General features: G+C 38.4%; 2 protein-coding genes across 2 annotated transcripts; one reads left to right on the top strand and one right to left on the bottom strand.

Annotated features, from left to right (window-relative positions):
* Positions 1-1,952: 1,952 nt before the first annotated feature.
* On the bottom strand, positions 1,953-6,888 carry TRM26 (RB1-inducible coiled-coil protein). The gene is made up of 6 exons (XM_008243712.2): positions 6,658-6,888; positions 6,005-6,221; positions 5,728-5,801; positions 3,447-5,150; positions 3,161-3,326; positions 1,953-2,943 (listed from the first exon to the last, which is right to left on the bottom strand). Exons 2-6 carry the CDS (start codon positions 6,087-6,089, stop codon positions 2,312-2,314), a joined length of 2,661 nt encoding a protein of 886 aa, XP_008241934.2. The 5' UTR covers positions 6,090-6,221; positions 6,658-6,888; the 3' UTR covers positions 1,953-2,311.
* A 4,269-nt stretch (positions 6,889-11,157) lies between these two features.
* Positions 11,158-16,740, top strand: LOC103340319 (DNA (cytosine-5)-methyltransferase 1-like). The gene is given in 3 exon segments (XM_089043531.1): positions 11,158-11,366; positions 11,984-13,561; positions 13,564-16,740. Coding segments are annotated over 3 exon segments (4,683 nt in total). The 5' UTR covers positions 11,158-11,269; the 3' UTR covers positions 16,572-16,740.
* Positions 16,741-16,797: the final 57 nt, after the last annotated feature.

Genomic DNA, 16,797 nt, shown 5'->3' on the forward strand with positions numbered 1-16,797 from the left:
TTAACGCGTAAAATAAAAGAGAGAGACACATAAAATATATCCTGAAACATATTTAACCATTAATATATTATTTATAACCAGATACATAAAAACATACATACACATGAGCAACTAACCGTAACATGCACGTGAGCAACTAACCCTAACATTAAGTAAAAACATTAGCAAATATATTGAAACATTTCTCTAAGAATTTGAAGTAGCATGATGGGAGAGAGAGAGGTAGTAGGCCCAGTAAAGAGGAAGAGAGAGTGATATGCGTAGTTAGTGCACTGTGCGCCACATAAAGAGAGATGGATAGATAGATTCTTCAATCTTGGTCTTGGTCTTGGAGCACCGTGCTCTGCTGTGCAGCTGCCTGCTGCTACAGTACTTGTACTGCCACTTCTATCTGACATTATGTGATTTTTCTGTCAGAGCTTGTTCTTTGTCACTTTGTCTGACAAGCTTCATTTTACTGTACAAGAACCAGATAACCCATCACATAAAAAGTGAGCAAGTACTTTCTTGGACTGGATTTTCTCTTCTATTTTTTTCATGACTTCTACGGTTAGCTGAGTTTTAGGTTAGGTCCAAGACCAATATTGCACAAATCATTCGTGTCTAATTTAAGGATTTAACATGCTTCAATGCTTTGGACAATTTGGATTGAAATTATTAACGGGTTTAACCTCAAATGTACTATTATGAGATATTTCACCTCACGAATAACATTGGTATATAGCACACACAACATGGATGATTTGTAAAATGTGGCCGAACTTCTCAATTCTAGTATTTTTGTTAAGGTTATTGATGGTTAATGTGATCTTACTTACACATGAGCACTTGAATAAGAACCCAGATGCAAGTTTAGTACAAGGGTGTGGCTTCTACCTGTCAACATATATAAAAAGGTTTTTCTTCTTCCTTGAAAAAAAACAAAGAAAGGTTTTTCTTCACATGCATGTGATCCACAAATTCATGTGCCATGACATGATGTGCATTTTAATATAGAGGAAAATGTAAATGAAGTGTATTTGGAACAGAATCCGTGCTTTGATGCTGCCTTAAAAAATAAATTAATTAAATTGTGACTAATGCATTCAATTGGTCTTTGGCCTAATCATGCCCATTGTTTTATTTCTCCAGGAAAAAAAATTTTGTTTTTACTAGGATTTGAGTTTAGTACAAGCAAATGACATTGTTTCATTAGAATTGAGGAGACAATGCATGTGCACCGTCACCACCGGGTCAAAAATTGAGGGCGACCCGACCCACAACAGAAAACTATGTAAATTTGATCCTGCTGCTGAGGCTTAGAAACCATTCATTTACCATGTGATTCTTCCACAGTTGGTCTTAGTTGAGGGGTTGGTTGGCTATGAATAACCAGTTTTTGTCCCTTAATTGGATTTGGCATTTAAGCCCAAGAAGAGGGTGTATTTGGTTTGGTGTGGTGCTTGTTGCCTGTATCGATCTCCAAGATCCCAATTTGACCAAGTAAGTGTTTTGGGCACAATGAAGGGGAGGAATTGGTGCAATTTTCTTTGCTGAATTCAAAACACACTCATTTTTCAACCATGGGCTGCTAAGGGTCAAGTTAAAAGTGAAGGATTCTAACAAGAGTGGGACCAATCTTAGCTGCTAGTTGAAAATTCATAATGATCATCCACCACTATTTTTTTTTTTTTGGGACAGTTTCAATATTCTAAACTACTATAATGTATCGGAAAGAGATTCAGTACAAAGGTGTAGGTACATTGTCTTGACCAACTGATATATTTGTTTAGGTTTTTATTGGCTCAACCTTTTGGTCAGATAAAAACTGGAATCCAAGTTCTCATGGGCCTGTACTTACTTGGGTTCTAAGTTATAACTGGGACATAACAATTGGGTGCACCTAACAATCCCTCAAAGCCCTATTACTATTAGTCCAATTCAAAATGAACACAGATGACCAAACAACAATATGCAGGAACTAGATCCCATGCTTCTTGTTAATATTATAAAACACTATTGTTAGATAACACAAAAGCAAACAAGTTGCTCCAACAAATTGGATATGAAGATTTTCTCCGAAAGAAAAAGAGAAAACTAAAATACATGTACCCAATGTACACACTACATATATGTATAACTCCAACCACTCAACCTATTTCCTATCTCACAAACAAACACAAAGAAGAAGATCTATACAAGCATATGCAATCTCCCATGAACACTCAAACTATACTAAACAAACATGGCAGTCCATGTAATCATGTATTTACTTGCTTCCGTATATATAAGCCACTGACTCTACTTAAAAAAGCTTCAAACTTGCACTCCATCATAACTGCATATCATCCAAAATTTCCTGAACAAGATCTTCCGTGATCAGGCTTTCCATCTCTCCTCCCAGAGCATTAACGTCATCATCCATCAGTCCCGACCAAGGACTCGATCCAAGATCCCGGGAGACCATGTCATCAAGTGAGTAATAGGGTCCATCAGTTGGAGGGTGTAGGCGCTCACGGATAATTTGCCACACACAATTTAACAACTTCTTACCACGTAAAGGTGGCAGCACAGAGGAACCTATAATTTTTCTCCTAAACTTAGACATGCTTATAGGTGGTCCAAGAACAGTTGAAAGAGCTTCGTTCAACAAATCACGTAACACCTTGTGGTCTACCTTTTCATTGTGATCATTTGCTGAGCTATCATCTTTCTTGGCCAATTTTTTGAGAGATTCTTCCACTTCTTCGAACACTGAGTTGCTGATGGGCTTTGAAAATGTGTCCCATCTCGCTAATGATTTCTCAAATGACCCATCATACAAACCACAAGCAACAAGCAAATCTCGTATGTAAGCCTCTGCTGGGTCCTCTAACCCAACCATTTCAGTCTCGACCACTTTCTGTTCATCTTTTATGTCCTCAGGCTCATCAGACTCAAGTTGATTCAGTTGCCTTCGCAGCTCTGTAAAATCAGCATCAGACAATTAGATGATTATGTCACTTGTCAGTTTACACTTCTGTCTAATTTCATAGTAGTCATTCATGCCTCATAAACACAGAAACATATACAATCACAAAAAGTAAATTTAGAAGTAATGTCCAGTAAACAATGCACCACATTCATACTTATCACCCATTTATCACTTCAGAACAGAATGCATAGAAAGAAACATCCGTACCATTCAGATTATCGCTGATGTCTCTGAAAGCCCGAGGAACAATATTATCCTCTCTTGGAGTTGCAGGAGTTGATATTGGACTAAGATAATCAGTTGGCCTCCAAAAATCTTCCCTAGCACTGCTGCAAACAGATGCAGGACTAGGAGGGACCTCAGTGAAATTCTCCTAAGACCATGTGAGAAAATATATTTAGATCAAAGAACTACAAGAGATAGAAAGCAATTGAATCCATTGATTCATTGATGAATTAGTAATATGCATAGATAAGATAAAGTATCCTCTTACATGTCTCTCTCCGGAGTTCATAACCACTGTTGGCCCACTCATGATATCCTTCATAGGATAATGGTTACGATGTGATTCTGCAATTGATTGAATTTTTTTGCCAAACAGTCTCCCCCTAAGAGTAAAACTGTATCTGAAATTGGAAACTTTTTCTTTAAAATTAAACCTTTCTTTCTTCTGATGTTTCATCTCCATGGACATGTGGTCAATGCCTTCATGCTTCCGCTGGATGTGAGCACCAGTTAAAACATGACGGTCCTCCAGAAGAAGTTTCCCAAAAGATGTTCCGGGTACTGGGGCTGATAAAGACCTAATGAGGTTTCTAGGGGACAACTCTCTATCAAGCACCTCATTATCATGTGGTCCATGTCTGAATGATCTTGTTTTTTCATGTTCATATTTCACTATTCCCCTTTCCCAGCAACTCATGTCTTTTTGAGCTTCCAGAGTATCTCCCACTTGTTTTAGTCTGACCCTATCATTGTCAAATGCAGATAAACTAGAGCTTCCAGAAACTAATACAGGAACACCAAGATCTGTTTCTCTTTTCGAAGCACTTCTTAGTCTCTCTAAGAAGATCCTTCTAGTATCTCTATGTATGAATTCTGGGGAATCTGGTCCATTGAACTGAATTTCGCTTCTGTATGATTTTGTTGATTCTGACCTGAGCAAATTCATTCCAAGGTCCCTAGTTACACTTTCTCTAACCTGGTTTGCTATGTGTCGAGCAATTTTCTTAGGAGCTGATGGCTGTTCACTATATGGAGTCTCGACTCCACTTCCTCGGACAACAGAACCCCTTTTATGCATTTTCCCTTGCAGTTCACATTTTAGCCGTTCCTTCACCTCCTCAAGAAAATCTTCTATGCCACCCCTCTGCTCTAAAGTGTTTGAAGAACCTATCCAAGTGTCTTCCTGGTTACAAAGTCTATCAGGACCAGGTTTTAAGATAACTATCCTTGTAGGAACAGAAGATGCGTCCAATCTCTTTTTAGAACTCATGGAAGATTGCTCAAAGTCTAAGCTCATGGTTCTTCTGCTTCTTGAAGAAAAAGGTCCCTCATGCTCAGCTGGGAAAAATTCTGTCTTATCTCCACGACATTGCAAAACACCTCCTTCATGTGAGATTGTTTTTACTGCATAATCCTTAGGTTCTACAGTCTTCTCAATTGCTGTACGCCCTGAAAGTGCCACCTTTTCCTTGTTGAGGTCCTCTTGACCAAGCAAACGTCCTGCAGTGCTGTCAACTTCGACAATCCTTGAACATTCCCTAAACCTGGCAGCTTGCCATGCTTCAAATTCTTTCTTGAACTTTTTTAGTTCCTCCTCTTGAGGATGTTCTTTACGCCTTGGATTTTCAATTTTCTGGTCATCACCCCACCTAGTGGCATATCTATCGTTATTATGATAATAAGAATCAAGATCGATCTGCCTGGAGGAATTTAAGTTAGAAGGGACATGGGCAGCTGAGCTCCTTCCATTCGTTTCCTTCTTTGAAGATTTCATTCTCCTATTTTCACTCTTTTCCTCAATAGACTGAACTGCAGATTTTGTATCCAATGGAAACATATCCATCCCCATGAGTCGGGCCACAATGTTTGGTGCATTTTGTCTGGTACTTGAATGTTTTGATATTTCCTCATTGATCAATTTCTTCATTGAACTTTCAAGAGGATAATTCTTTTTGGACCAATTTTCTTCAATCTGATACAATACAAGTATTGAAAATTCATCACAAAAATACAATTAAATGTGATTGGAGACAGAGAGAGAGCACTACACAAATTTTTTTATAAAGGATATTCTGATCACTCATTGAACTAAGTAGCTGGATTTGGAAATTTACTCAAAAAGTCTGACATGATGCAATTTGGTAGAAGAAACACAGTATGAAAGAAGAAAATATTTCTAAAGAAAGATCACTGATGCATACACGAAATCAGATTTTGTTATACAACCCGAAAATGTATGATTACAACAAAAGTTTAGTCCCACCTAATAAGAAGCAGATCCTTCCTGTAACGACCAAACTTTTTTTTACTAAATCAAGTAGCAAATGAGTTTTACAAATTTGAGACAAGATGCATAGAGAAAACCCAAAATAGTCCAATTGTGAAACTCAGAAAAATTCATACCCAAGAAATGTACCATGTATCACAAGAATCATATTACAAACAACCGGAAATACCACATTCTCATGACTCTGAGAGATCAGCATCCACAGAATCAAACCACCTAAGCCACAGGACATGCAACAAGAAGGCATGTGATGAAAAATTACCGGTAAATCTCCCACATCACAATAGCTCTGAGGTTCTATTTGCAGCTCCAGGCTATTTCGTGGAGCTTCCAGGCCTGCAATGTGTTCAAACAGCCTACTGTATCAGCTGAGTAAGTAAATAGACAGAAACAGTTCAACTATTCAAGTTATTATCATGATTCTTTTGTCTCAATGATTGTCTGAGAGAGAACCATTTGTGTCATTCACAAGTGGGACCTTCCTTCGCATACACACTTTAGACTTTTTCTTGTTGCATAGAGAGAACAGTAAAACTCACCGCCATCATGCTTCTTGTGAGTAAAAAGTTTTCTGGCCATGCTGCCTTGATTGAAATCAAAAAGGTGCAATAAGCCTCCTCCCATGCAGCCACAAGATCTACCAGAAGAATATCATTCCCTTTGCAGTGCTCTGTGTCTTACCCCATTCGTACCGGAATTAAATGCCTTTTATCCATCAAAAGAATAAGCTGTCACTTTAAGCAGTCTGTTTATAGCCTGAAAAACCAAGATAAGCCCAGATTTCACTTGATGAGTAACCTCCCCTTATGGGTTTTTCTTTTACAGTACAAAAAGCAGACTTTACAGCGAAACGAAATGAAGGGCCAGCCCAGCACACAAAGTTATTGAAATAAGAGAGCAATAATTAAAAATGGCTTCAATTCATCAATTGCATTTCATGCAAACAAAAAGAGAAATATCAATTCTAATTCCAAACAAAGTTAATCAGAAAAAAAAAATTATGCACATTTTGTGAAACGCATGAAGAACATAAACAGAATTCATCTATCAATTCAAACCCATTAGACACAAGAAACCCAGTAACTGTTTAGCTCTGAAAAATGCAGGGAGCTAAAGAAACCAAACTTCCTGAATCTATATGATTTCTGTTGGGTGTGTGAAGGAACCCAGATAATTCAAAGCTCTATCTCACCGTTTTCTGCACTTGTTTCTCGGCAACCAAACATGCCAGTGGGCTTCTCACGTTGAGAGAGACCAACAGAAATGTCAGTTTCAAAAAAAACAATGATGATTTATGAGGGAATTTGAATTATATGGAGATGAGTGTGGGAAACTAAGGATGGAGAAAAAGTCTTTTTCCTGTAACACAAAAGTGTGAGAGAGATATCAATGAGAAAATAAACGGAAATTCAAAGCTACGGGGAGTTTTGAGTACGGTTGGATCTTTTTAATATAATAATGATAAAAATATCTTCAATAATTATAATAATGCGGAACAGAGAAAGCTATTGCTTTTGTCATTGGCTGGAATGGAATAAAACGACCAGAAACCGAAGCTTCCATTTGCTACACAATATCTTCTTTTGTTAAATTTCTTTTTAAGTAACTTTTAAAGTAGTTTCCGACATAGGTGAATTGGTATGAATTTGATTGAAATTTACACCTATGCTAAAAAGTAATATGAATTTGTATTCCCCAATTTAACCGAGCCTTACAGCATAGCCATGTGACTAAAGATGACTTTATTCCTGTCGGATGCAACTAACGATTTATTATCTAACTGTTTCTCACACTCTGTTACTACATGCACAATGTTAACTAACATTCATCTTGCATGACATATGACAATGCCATTCAATCTAATAATCTCGTTACACCAATTGTATGTACTTTGAGAATTAGTCAAGTTTAGAAATTTCGGTATCCGAAAATCATAGGGAAAAAATAAAGAAGAAGATAAATAGCTTACCCAATTAAACCTTAACCATGTGCATGTATCCACTTTGGTACTGTCTAATCCATAGCTTGACTTTATAAACATGCTCGGTCCACAAATTGAATGTGGCAATTATTAAGTGGTACCACCTCAACTTATCAATATTTACCAAAATCTCCTCTGATAAAAATTTATACAAAATAAATAGAAAATACAATTTCTGTCATTTTACGTGACAGTCATTTTCCAACTTCTTTGTAATTTATTACCTTGTCTTCGGCCGCATCAAATAAGCCCAAATTAAGCCCAAAACAAAAAGAAATTATAGAAATTATAGAAATTATAAAAATAAAATAAAATAAAATAGCAATTTGATGTGATCGGATGTGGGATTGCAGCACGTAACGAACAGCTCACAGACAGTTGCTTTTGATGCGCACGACACGTCCATTTGGCGCCACACTAAACGGGTTTTGGTGTCGTCAATATGATCGCATGAGAAATGTGTTTCCACATTTTTTTATGTGTTTCCTTCTAATGCGCATTTATGTGTTTCCTTCTAATGCGCACACGGTGCGCATTGCACGCGCTGTGCCGACGTGGCGCTTCCCAAGCGTTACGCGCCAATGTGCGCCTCTGAGTTCGCGCCTGTAGATTCACGGAAGAGAGAGAGAGAGATTGTTGTTGGATTTTTCCGCGTGGTGCTGGTGTTTGGCAACTAGCGTAGGCTAGTCCCGGTCGACTACGAATCTATGATAGCTCTAGCTTTACCATGTGAAGGCACCAAATATTGATCCAGGTCAATTTCAATGTTAATGAATTTCACTAAGCACTTTGAATTTGCTTGATACAACGGAGAGTTTGTGCTAATGAGAGTTGTTTTGCAAGTGCAATGGGTCGTTAATCTCATAGATTTATTGTGAGATACACTTACATCAACAGCTGACAATCACTCACGAGCGCGTAAACGACTATTCATAACTTCAAATCAAATATGTTAATTTGATTTCATTTTTAGTAATCAATCTTATATTAGTGTCTCTTCAAGTATTCAAATGTCATGTACTCTAAAAGCACTTGAAACACGTTCTTAAATTCAAGAGTAACTTTATGAAAGCTCTCTTTGGTAAATATCAAAGTACAAAATAAAAAAAGAACAAATCAATTATGCATGTCTAGTACCAAACCATTTTAGCAATTGATTACAAAATTAAAAGTCATTTCATAACCATTTCATTTTTAATTTTCACATTTACGTACGCACATTTTGTATCGTACTTTCAATTTATTTCTTCATACACTAACTTATATGATATGTCCTATACTCTCAGAGGACAGTTTGTTGTATACGTATGTGTGTGGAGCGAAGACACTTTCAACAGATGCAAGGCTTTGGACCGGTGCTTTCTTTCCATCTCGATCCACATGACCCAAATTATTGTATACAAAGAGATAACATATTCTTTATCAACCATAAAAAGGCAAAAGGTAAGAAAGCTATAAAAAATAAGGTCCATCTGTTGCAATTAACTTACAACTCACCACCATGAGATGATGGGTTTAGCCGCTTAGGTAGGGTCGTTGGGTCTCCAAAGCCACCCTTTCCTTTTCATGCAATGATGTGGAGAGCGCTTGTTCATGTGCTTCAAAAGCTAAGCCAGCCACATGATCATTCAAGAGATGAGTGAGAGACCAAAATAATAAGATGAATATGTATATATTATGCTTTTAGCACCCAAGAGAGAGATCCATACAGATAACAAATGGGGGACCAAAGGTTTTCAGCAACTTTTCAACACAAGCCGGGCTTTTTAAGAGTTCGACACCTAGTTTGGTATTAAAGCTGCACCTTCATTTGGGGCGGCTGTCTTAGAGATAAACTCTCATGCAATTCGGGTCAATAATAAAATGACTCATATAATAATTTTTTTACGTGTCATTGGGTTATTGTTTGAGATAATAAAAAAGTGTTATCCCCATTACATGTAGGTTTTTTTGTCTCTTAGGTCTCAGACTCTCAGTTAGGGGCGGTGGAGGACAATAGGGCTTGGATCTTGGTGTGGTGTTGTGATGGTAATTGGGCTTATGGTTTAGCCCATGTCATGTTTGGGTTAACCTCGGTTCAAAATATCATGCCTACATGGACTAAGTTGGTAACCGGTTTCAGGGCCGTGAGCTGAATGATGATTAACTCATGATGAACTGATGTCACTCATAAAGCGTTGTGATTTTTGGAGAGTTGTTCTTGACAACTCTATTCCTCTTAAAACGCAAAATTTCGATTTTATAGAAAACAATTTGTATGCCGTTTTTTTTAGTCATTATAGATTCATTCACATTCATTACCTCATTATAACGTAACACTTGAAATTTCATCGTTTTCCTACATGGTAATCACAATTTAATCATCATTAGGTAATTTTTATTAACCAGATGACCTTGAGTACATGAGTAATTGCTCTTAACCACTTGAGCTACAAGTCTGTTACATCATAATACAAATTTTAACTACTAATTAAAACCCATAAACATTAAATTGAGTAGACATTGTTCTTTTTAAGATAAAACTCGATATTAATCTTCACTCACCTCACTTTAAACTTATTTATGTACTTGAAACACCATTAGCGATTAGACAAAATAACTCAAATTAGTAGAGTATTGGATGATGCTAGTACATTATGGTAAATTTTAAATTAAAAAATAATGGAAAAAAGGAAATGGATAATATTGGCATTTTAGAAAAAGAATTGTGTATCTTTGTAAATTTGGAAATTCAAAATTAGGTCTCCAAAACTTCTTTGCATGGATTCTCGTGCATTGAAGATCAATCGGAGCTCAATTTTCCGTTTCTCAAATCAGTCGAAGATGCTTTGAAACTTGAATATCAAATTTGAACATTTGAAATTTTCAACATGGATTCTTGTACTTCCAACGGTTGAAGGTAGTAGACATTCTTCTTTCAAAGACAAAACTTGATATTAATCTTCATTTGCCTCACTTTAAACTTATTTCTGTACTTGGAACACCATTAACGATTAGACAAAGTAACTCATATTAGTAGAGTATTGGATGACGCTAGTACATATATAGTAAATTTTAAATTTAAAAAAACGAAAAAAGGGAAATGGATAATATTGGCATTTTAGAAAAAGAAGTGTGTATCTTTGTAAATTCAGAAATTCAAAATTAGGTCTCCAAAACTTCTTTGCATGGATTCTCGTGCATTGAAGATCAGTCGGAGCTCAATTTCCCGTTTCTCAAATCAGTCGAAGATGCTTGAAAACTTGAATATCAAATTTGAACATTTGAAAATTTCAACATGGATTCTCGTACACTATCCAACAGTTGAAGGTCATTTTCCCTACTTTCCATATTAGTTAAAGTTCATTTTTTCCGGTTAGTTGCAGAGGTTCAACTTTACGGCAATCATTAAACTTTTACGGTGATTATATTAAAATCCAGTCCACCGTATCTATAACCTTGAAAATAAATTTTATTATTATTTAAAAATAGTAGAAAGGGCGAGAATCAACTGTAACAAATCAAAGCATTTTCGTTTTAACTTTTTACAAAACAGAATTGTATTACTGAAATCATGTAGAACTTAGGACAATGTGGTGAGAGAAGGAAGCTCCTCAATTTGAATGAAAAGTAAGTGAAAATGAAGGGCTTTTCCCTCCTTGCATTTCAGAAAGGCGCGACACTTGGGGCCAAAAGTTCCACCTTCCCGCCTATACGTGTTCATCGCTACTCGGTTCAAATTCTCACAATAAATACCACCAAATAGAGACAGACGGAGAGCGTCAGCCCTCTCATTACACCCCACATTGCGCATTCTAGGGTTTCACTGGCGATTAGGGGAGAAATGGGTTCCGCAGCGGCAGCAGAAGCGGCAGAAGCAGCAGCGCTCTTGGAGGCCAAAGGTGCCAATGGGACTAAACCACCATCTTCGTCATCTTCAGGTACTTTAATTCCCCCAAATGGTTTCTTTTGGCTGACTTGGTCTTTTATGTCTTGACTGCTCCTTTGCTTTAGTGTGAATTTATATGATTATAGTTTATAATTATAGGTTGTTTTAGATTTAGACTGCCCTTGGATTGTATTGTGAATTTGTGATTATGGGTTCTTAGGCTTTGACTTCCATTTTACTGTATTATGAATTTGGGATTATGGATTTATGCTTATAGTTTTTCAAGTTTTGACTGTCATTTTATTGTATTATGAAATTATGAATATGGAATATATTTATGGGTTTTTAAGTTTTGATTGTCATTTCATTCAATCATGAATTTGTAATTAGGATGAGTTTCAACTTTTATTACATCAAGATTCATTATTATGGTCTCAGCCAAAGACAGAGAAATGAATTAGTTTTCTTTATCAGGACCCTTAAAAAGCCTTGATTAACTACTTGATTTCTCATGATTTTTTTCGCATAATAACTCCTCTTCCCCCGTTGTTTTGTACAAAAACATGATATGCATGCATAGGCCTTTCTTGGCCTGGGTCTTGGCTTTATTTTTCAGTTAGCTTTACCTTGTCAATCTTTTGCCTAATTTCCCTGATTCTTTTGTAATAGGAATGACGAAGAAGAAGAAGGGCAAACAAGATTCCCAAAAGGCAGCACCTAAAGCTAAGAAGCGAAATTTGCCTCAGAGCAGTGAAGAAGAGCCTTCCCGATCTCGGAAAATGCCGAAGCGGGCTGCTGCTTGCAAAGACTTTAAGGATAGGTCTGTTCATATTTCTGAGAAGTCTAGCCTAATTGAAAGCAAGGAGGACCAGATAGTGGAGGAAGAAATTCTTGCTGTACGCCTGACTTGTGGCCCGGAACAAGATGCTGTGCGCCCAAACAGAAGACTGACTGATTTTGTTTTGCATGATGCAACTGGTTCCGCACAACCCCTTGAGATGTTGGAAGTTTCTGACATGTTTATATCTGGTGCTATATTGCCTCTCAATGAAAGTTCTGACAAGGACAAGGAAAGAGGTGTTAGATGTGAAGGTTTCGGGCGGATAGAATCTTGGGACATCTCTGGTTATGAAGACGGCTCCCCCGTAATATGGCTTTCAACTGAAGTTGCTGATTATGATTGCCGTAAACCGGCCAGTAGCTACAAGAAATACTTTGATCAATTCTTTGAGAAAGCGCGTGCTTGCATAGAGGTTTACAAGAAGCTGTCTAAATCCAACTCCGACCCCACTCTTGATGAATTACTTGCTGGTATTGCACGATCAATGAGCGGAAGCAAATTCTTTTCTGGAAGTGCATCTGTCAAAGACTTTGTTCTATCTCAAGGTGAGTTTATTTATGCTCAACTAATAGGTCTGGAGGAAACATCAAAGAAGAATGATCGGCCATTTGCAGAGTTGCCTGTCCTTGCTGCCCTCAGAGATGAGAGTATAAAGCGTGGAAATTTTGTGCAATCAAAACCGGGAATTTCAAGTGGTACTTTAAAGATTGGTGGAGAGAACGGAGTGGATTCAGCTGGTTCATCCGTAGTTGAAGCTGAGGAAAATGAGGATGCAAAGTTGGCAAAACTCTTGCAAGAGGAAGAATACTGGAAGTCAATGAAACAAAGAAAGCGCCAGGGTCCTGCCTCTGTGTCAAGCAAATACTACATCAAAATTAATGAAGATGAAATTGCCAATGATTATCCTCTACCTGCTTATTACAAGAATTCCATTGAAGAAACTGATGAGTTCATAGTTTTTGACAATGAGTTTGATATCTGTAATGCTGATGACCTTCCTCGAAGCATGCTTCATAATTGGTGTCTATACAACTCAGACTCAAGATTGATTTCGCTCGAGCTTCTTCCAATGAAACCCTGCGCAGACATTGATGTTACCATTTTCGGGTCAGGGGTTATGAGTGAAGATGATGGAAGTGGCTTTTGTCTTGATTCTGATGGTACTTCAAGTGGTCCAGGAGCCCAGGATGCTGATGGAATGCCAATTTACTTGAGTGCGATAAAGGAATGGATGATTGAATTGGGAGCATCAATGGTTTCAATATCAATCCGAACAGATATGGCCTGGTACAGACTTGGCAAGCCATCTAAGCAGTATGCTCTGTGGTATGAACCAATTCTGAGAACAGCAAAGATTGGGAGAAGTATAATCACTATGCTTAAAGATCAAAGTCGAGTAGCACGGCTTTCTTTGCAGATGTCATTAAGAGACTGTCAGGGTTCCAAAAGGACCATTGTGCTTACATTTCTTCTGATCCAGCATTTGTTGAGAGGTATGTTGTTGTCCATGGACAGATAATATTGCAACTGTTTTCAGAATTTCCAGATGCGCAGATTAAAAAATGTCCATTTGTGATTGGTCTTACAAAGAAAATGGAGGAGAGGCACCATACTAAATGGTTAGTAAAGAAGAAGAAGCTTGTGGAAAAGAGTGAATCAAATTTGAACCCAAGGGCATCAATGGCACCTGTGGTTTCCAAGAGGAAGACAATGCAGGCTACAACAACAAGGCTGATCAACAGAATCTGGGGGGAGTACTATTCAAACTACTCTCCAGAAGATTCAAAGGAGGGAGATATTGGCGAAAAGAAAGAGGAGGAGGAAGTTGAAGAAGAGGATGTAGAAGAGGATGATGTAGAAGAAAATCCAACTGTAATGGAGCAAGCCCAGAAGCCTTCTTCAATTTCAAGACAAACCAAATCATGCCTCAACAACAGGGAGATTTTGTGGGAAGGGGAGCCAGTGGGCCAAACATGTTCTGGTGAAGCTCTTTATAAGCGTGCCATTCTTTGGGGAGAAGAAATTTCTGTTGGCGGTGCTGTTTTGGTGGAACTTGATGAATCCAATGAACTTCCTGCCATTTATTTTGTGGAGTATATGTATGAAACATTGAATGGAAGCAAAATGTTTCATGGAAGAGTGATGGAGCGAGGATCTCAGACTGTTCTTGGCAACGCTGCCAATGAGAGGGAGGTATTTTTGACAAATGAGTGCACAAATTTGGCATTAAAGGAAGTTAAACAGGCAGCTGTTGTGGACATTAAACTAATGCCGTGGGGGCATCAGTATAGGAAGGATAATGCTGATGCTAACAGAACTGATAGAACAAGGGCAGAAGAGAGGAAGAGGAAGGGTTTGCCGACTGAATATTACTGTAAAAGCTTGTATTGCCCAGAGAGAGGTGCTTTCCTTACTCTTTCACGTGATACTATGGGTCTGGGTTCTGGTGCCTGCCACTCTTGCAAAATGAATGAAGCCGAGGAGGCCAAGGAAGTATTTAAAGTAAATTCATCAAAAACTGGTTTTGTATACAGGGGAGTTGAGTACTCAGTTCATGATTATGTCTATGTAAGTCCCCATTATTTTGGTGTGGAAAGGATGGAAACTGAAATTTTCAAGGCTGGAAGGAATTTGGGGCTGAAAGCTTATGTCGTGTGCCAAGTGCTGGAGATAGTTGTTATGAAGGAATCTAAACGACCTGAAATAGAATCTACCCAGGTTAAAGTAAGAAGATTTTTCAGACCAGAGGACATATCTGTTGAGAAGGCATACAGTTCGGATATTAGAGAGGTCTACTACAGTGAAGAAACACACATCGTGTCTGTTGATAATATAGAAAGAAAATGTGAAGTCAGAAAGAAGAGTGATCTTCCAGTATGTAATGCTCCTGTCATTTTCCAGCATATTTTCTTCTGTGAACATCTATATGATCCTTCTAAAGGGTCTATTAAGCAGTTGCCAGCCCACATCAAACTGAGGTACTCAACAGGAGGTGGTGATGCTGATTCTAGAAAGAGAAAGGGCAAGTGCAAAGAAGGAGAAAATGTTTCAGAAGTTGAGAACCAGAGAGCTGATTCTGAGCAGAAACGCCTAGCCACATTGGATATATTTGCTGGTTGCGGTGGCTTGTCTGATGGGTTGCGTCTGTCTGGTGCTTCAATAACCAAGTGGGCAATTGAGTATGAAGAGCCTGCTGGGGATGCTTTCAAACTCAACCATCCTGAGTCATTGGTTTTTATCAATAACTGCAATGTGATCTTAAGGGCCGTAATGGAAAAATGTGGGGACACAGATGATTGTATTGCAACTTCTGAGGCTGCTGAATTGGCTGCATCACTTGATGAGAAGGTTAAAAATGATTTGCCGTTGCCGGGGCAGGTAGATTTCATCAATGGAGGACCTCCATGCCAGGGTTTCTCTGGAATGAATAGGTTCAACCAAAGCACTTGGAGTAAAGTTCAGTGTGAAATGATTTTGGCATTCTTATCCTTTGCCGACTACTTCCGGCCAAAGTATTTCCTCTTAGAGAATGTGAGGAACTTTGTGTCTTTCAATAAAGGACAGACATTCCGTCTGACTCTGGCTTCACTTCTTGAGATGGGTTATCAGGTGAGGTTTGGTATTCTGGAAGCTGGAGCTTATGGAGTTTCCCAGTCACGTAAGCGAGCATTTATATGGGCAGCTGCCCCAGGAGAGATTCTCCCTGAATGGCCAGAGCCAATGCATGTCTTTGGCGTACCAGAGTTGAAGATCACATTATCAGGCAATTCACAATATGCTGCTGTTCGTAGTACTGCAAGTGGAGCCCCTTTCCGTTCAATAACTGTAAGAGATACAATCGGTGATCTCCCGGCCGTAGGGAATGGAGCATCCAAGGTGAACTTAGAGTATGAAAGCGATCCCATCTCATGGTTCCAGAAGAAAATCCGAGGGGAGATGGCTGTTTTGACTGATCACATTTCGAAAGAAATGAATGAGCTGAATCTGATTCGATGCCAGAGAATTCCAAAGCGGCCAGGTGCTGATTGGCAATGCCTTCCAGATGAAAAGGTGAAGCTCTCTACTGGACAGATAGTTGACTTGATACCATGGTGCCTGCCCAACACAGCCAAGCGCCACAATCAGTGGAAGGGCCTGTTTGGAAGGTTGGATTGGGAAGGCAACTTCCCAACTTCCATTACAGATCCTCAGCCAATGGGGAAGGTGGGAATGTGCTTTCACCCTGACCAGGACAGGATTCTAACTGTTCGGGAATGCGCCCGATCTCAAGGTTTTGCAGATAGCTACCAGTTTTCGGGCACAATTCTTCACAAGCATAGGCAGATTGGAAATGCTGTTCCTCCTACTTTGGCCTATGCATTGGGGACTAAACTCAAGGAAGCAATTGACAGCAAGAGATTGTCTTCACAAGAGTAAGAGTAGTAGTTGTTGTTTGTTTCTATGTAATACTGATAGTTCCATTTGGTTGCCTTCTAAGGCAAAAACACAGCTCAGTTTGTTGTCTTTGATTTTCTTCTTGTATTGTGTTTGTAAACTTGTCTTGATTGAGGAACTTCAATTTAATACACAGAAGCATTTTTCTTCAGGAGACAAGTGTCACAAGAGTTGATACATATATATATATATATATATATATTTGAAA

Source organism: Prunus mume, linkage group LG8 (genome assembly GCF_029339155.1).
Source record: "Prunus mume cultivar Tortuosa linkage group LG8, ASM2933915v1, whole genome shotgun sequence".
Classification (NCBI taxonomy): Eukaryota; Viridiplantae; Streptophyta; class Magnoliopsida; order Rosales; family Rosaceae; genus Prunus; species Prunus mume.

What these genes read in the sequence shown, in the direction of transcription:
- TRM26 (XM_008243712.2), bottom strand. Translation starts at nt 6,089, where the DNA reads ATGGGAGGAGGCTTATTGCACCTTTTTGATTTCAATCAAGGCAGCATG. An exon ending in TGAACTCCGGAGAGAGACAT is followed by an intron (nt 3,327 to 3,446) that starts GTAAGAGGATAC and finishes ACATGGTCTTAG; the next exon opens with GAGAATTTCACTGAGGTCCC. An exon ending in CATCAGCGATAATCTGAATG is followed by an intron (nt 2,944 to 3,160) that starts GTACGGATGTTT and finishes CTGATTTTACAG; the next exon opens with AGCTGCGAAGGCAACTGAAT.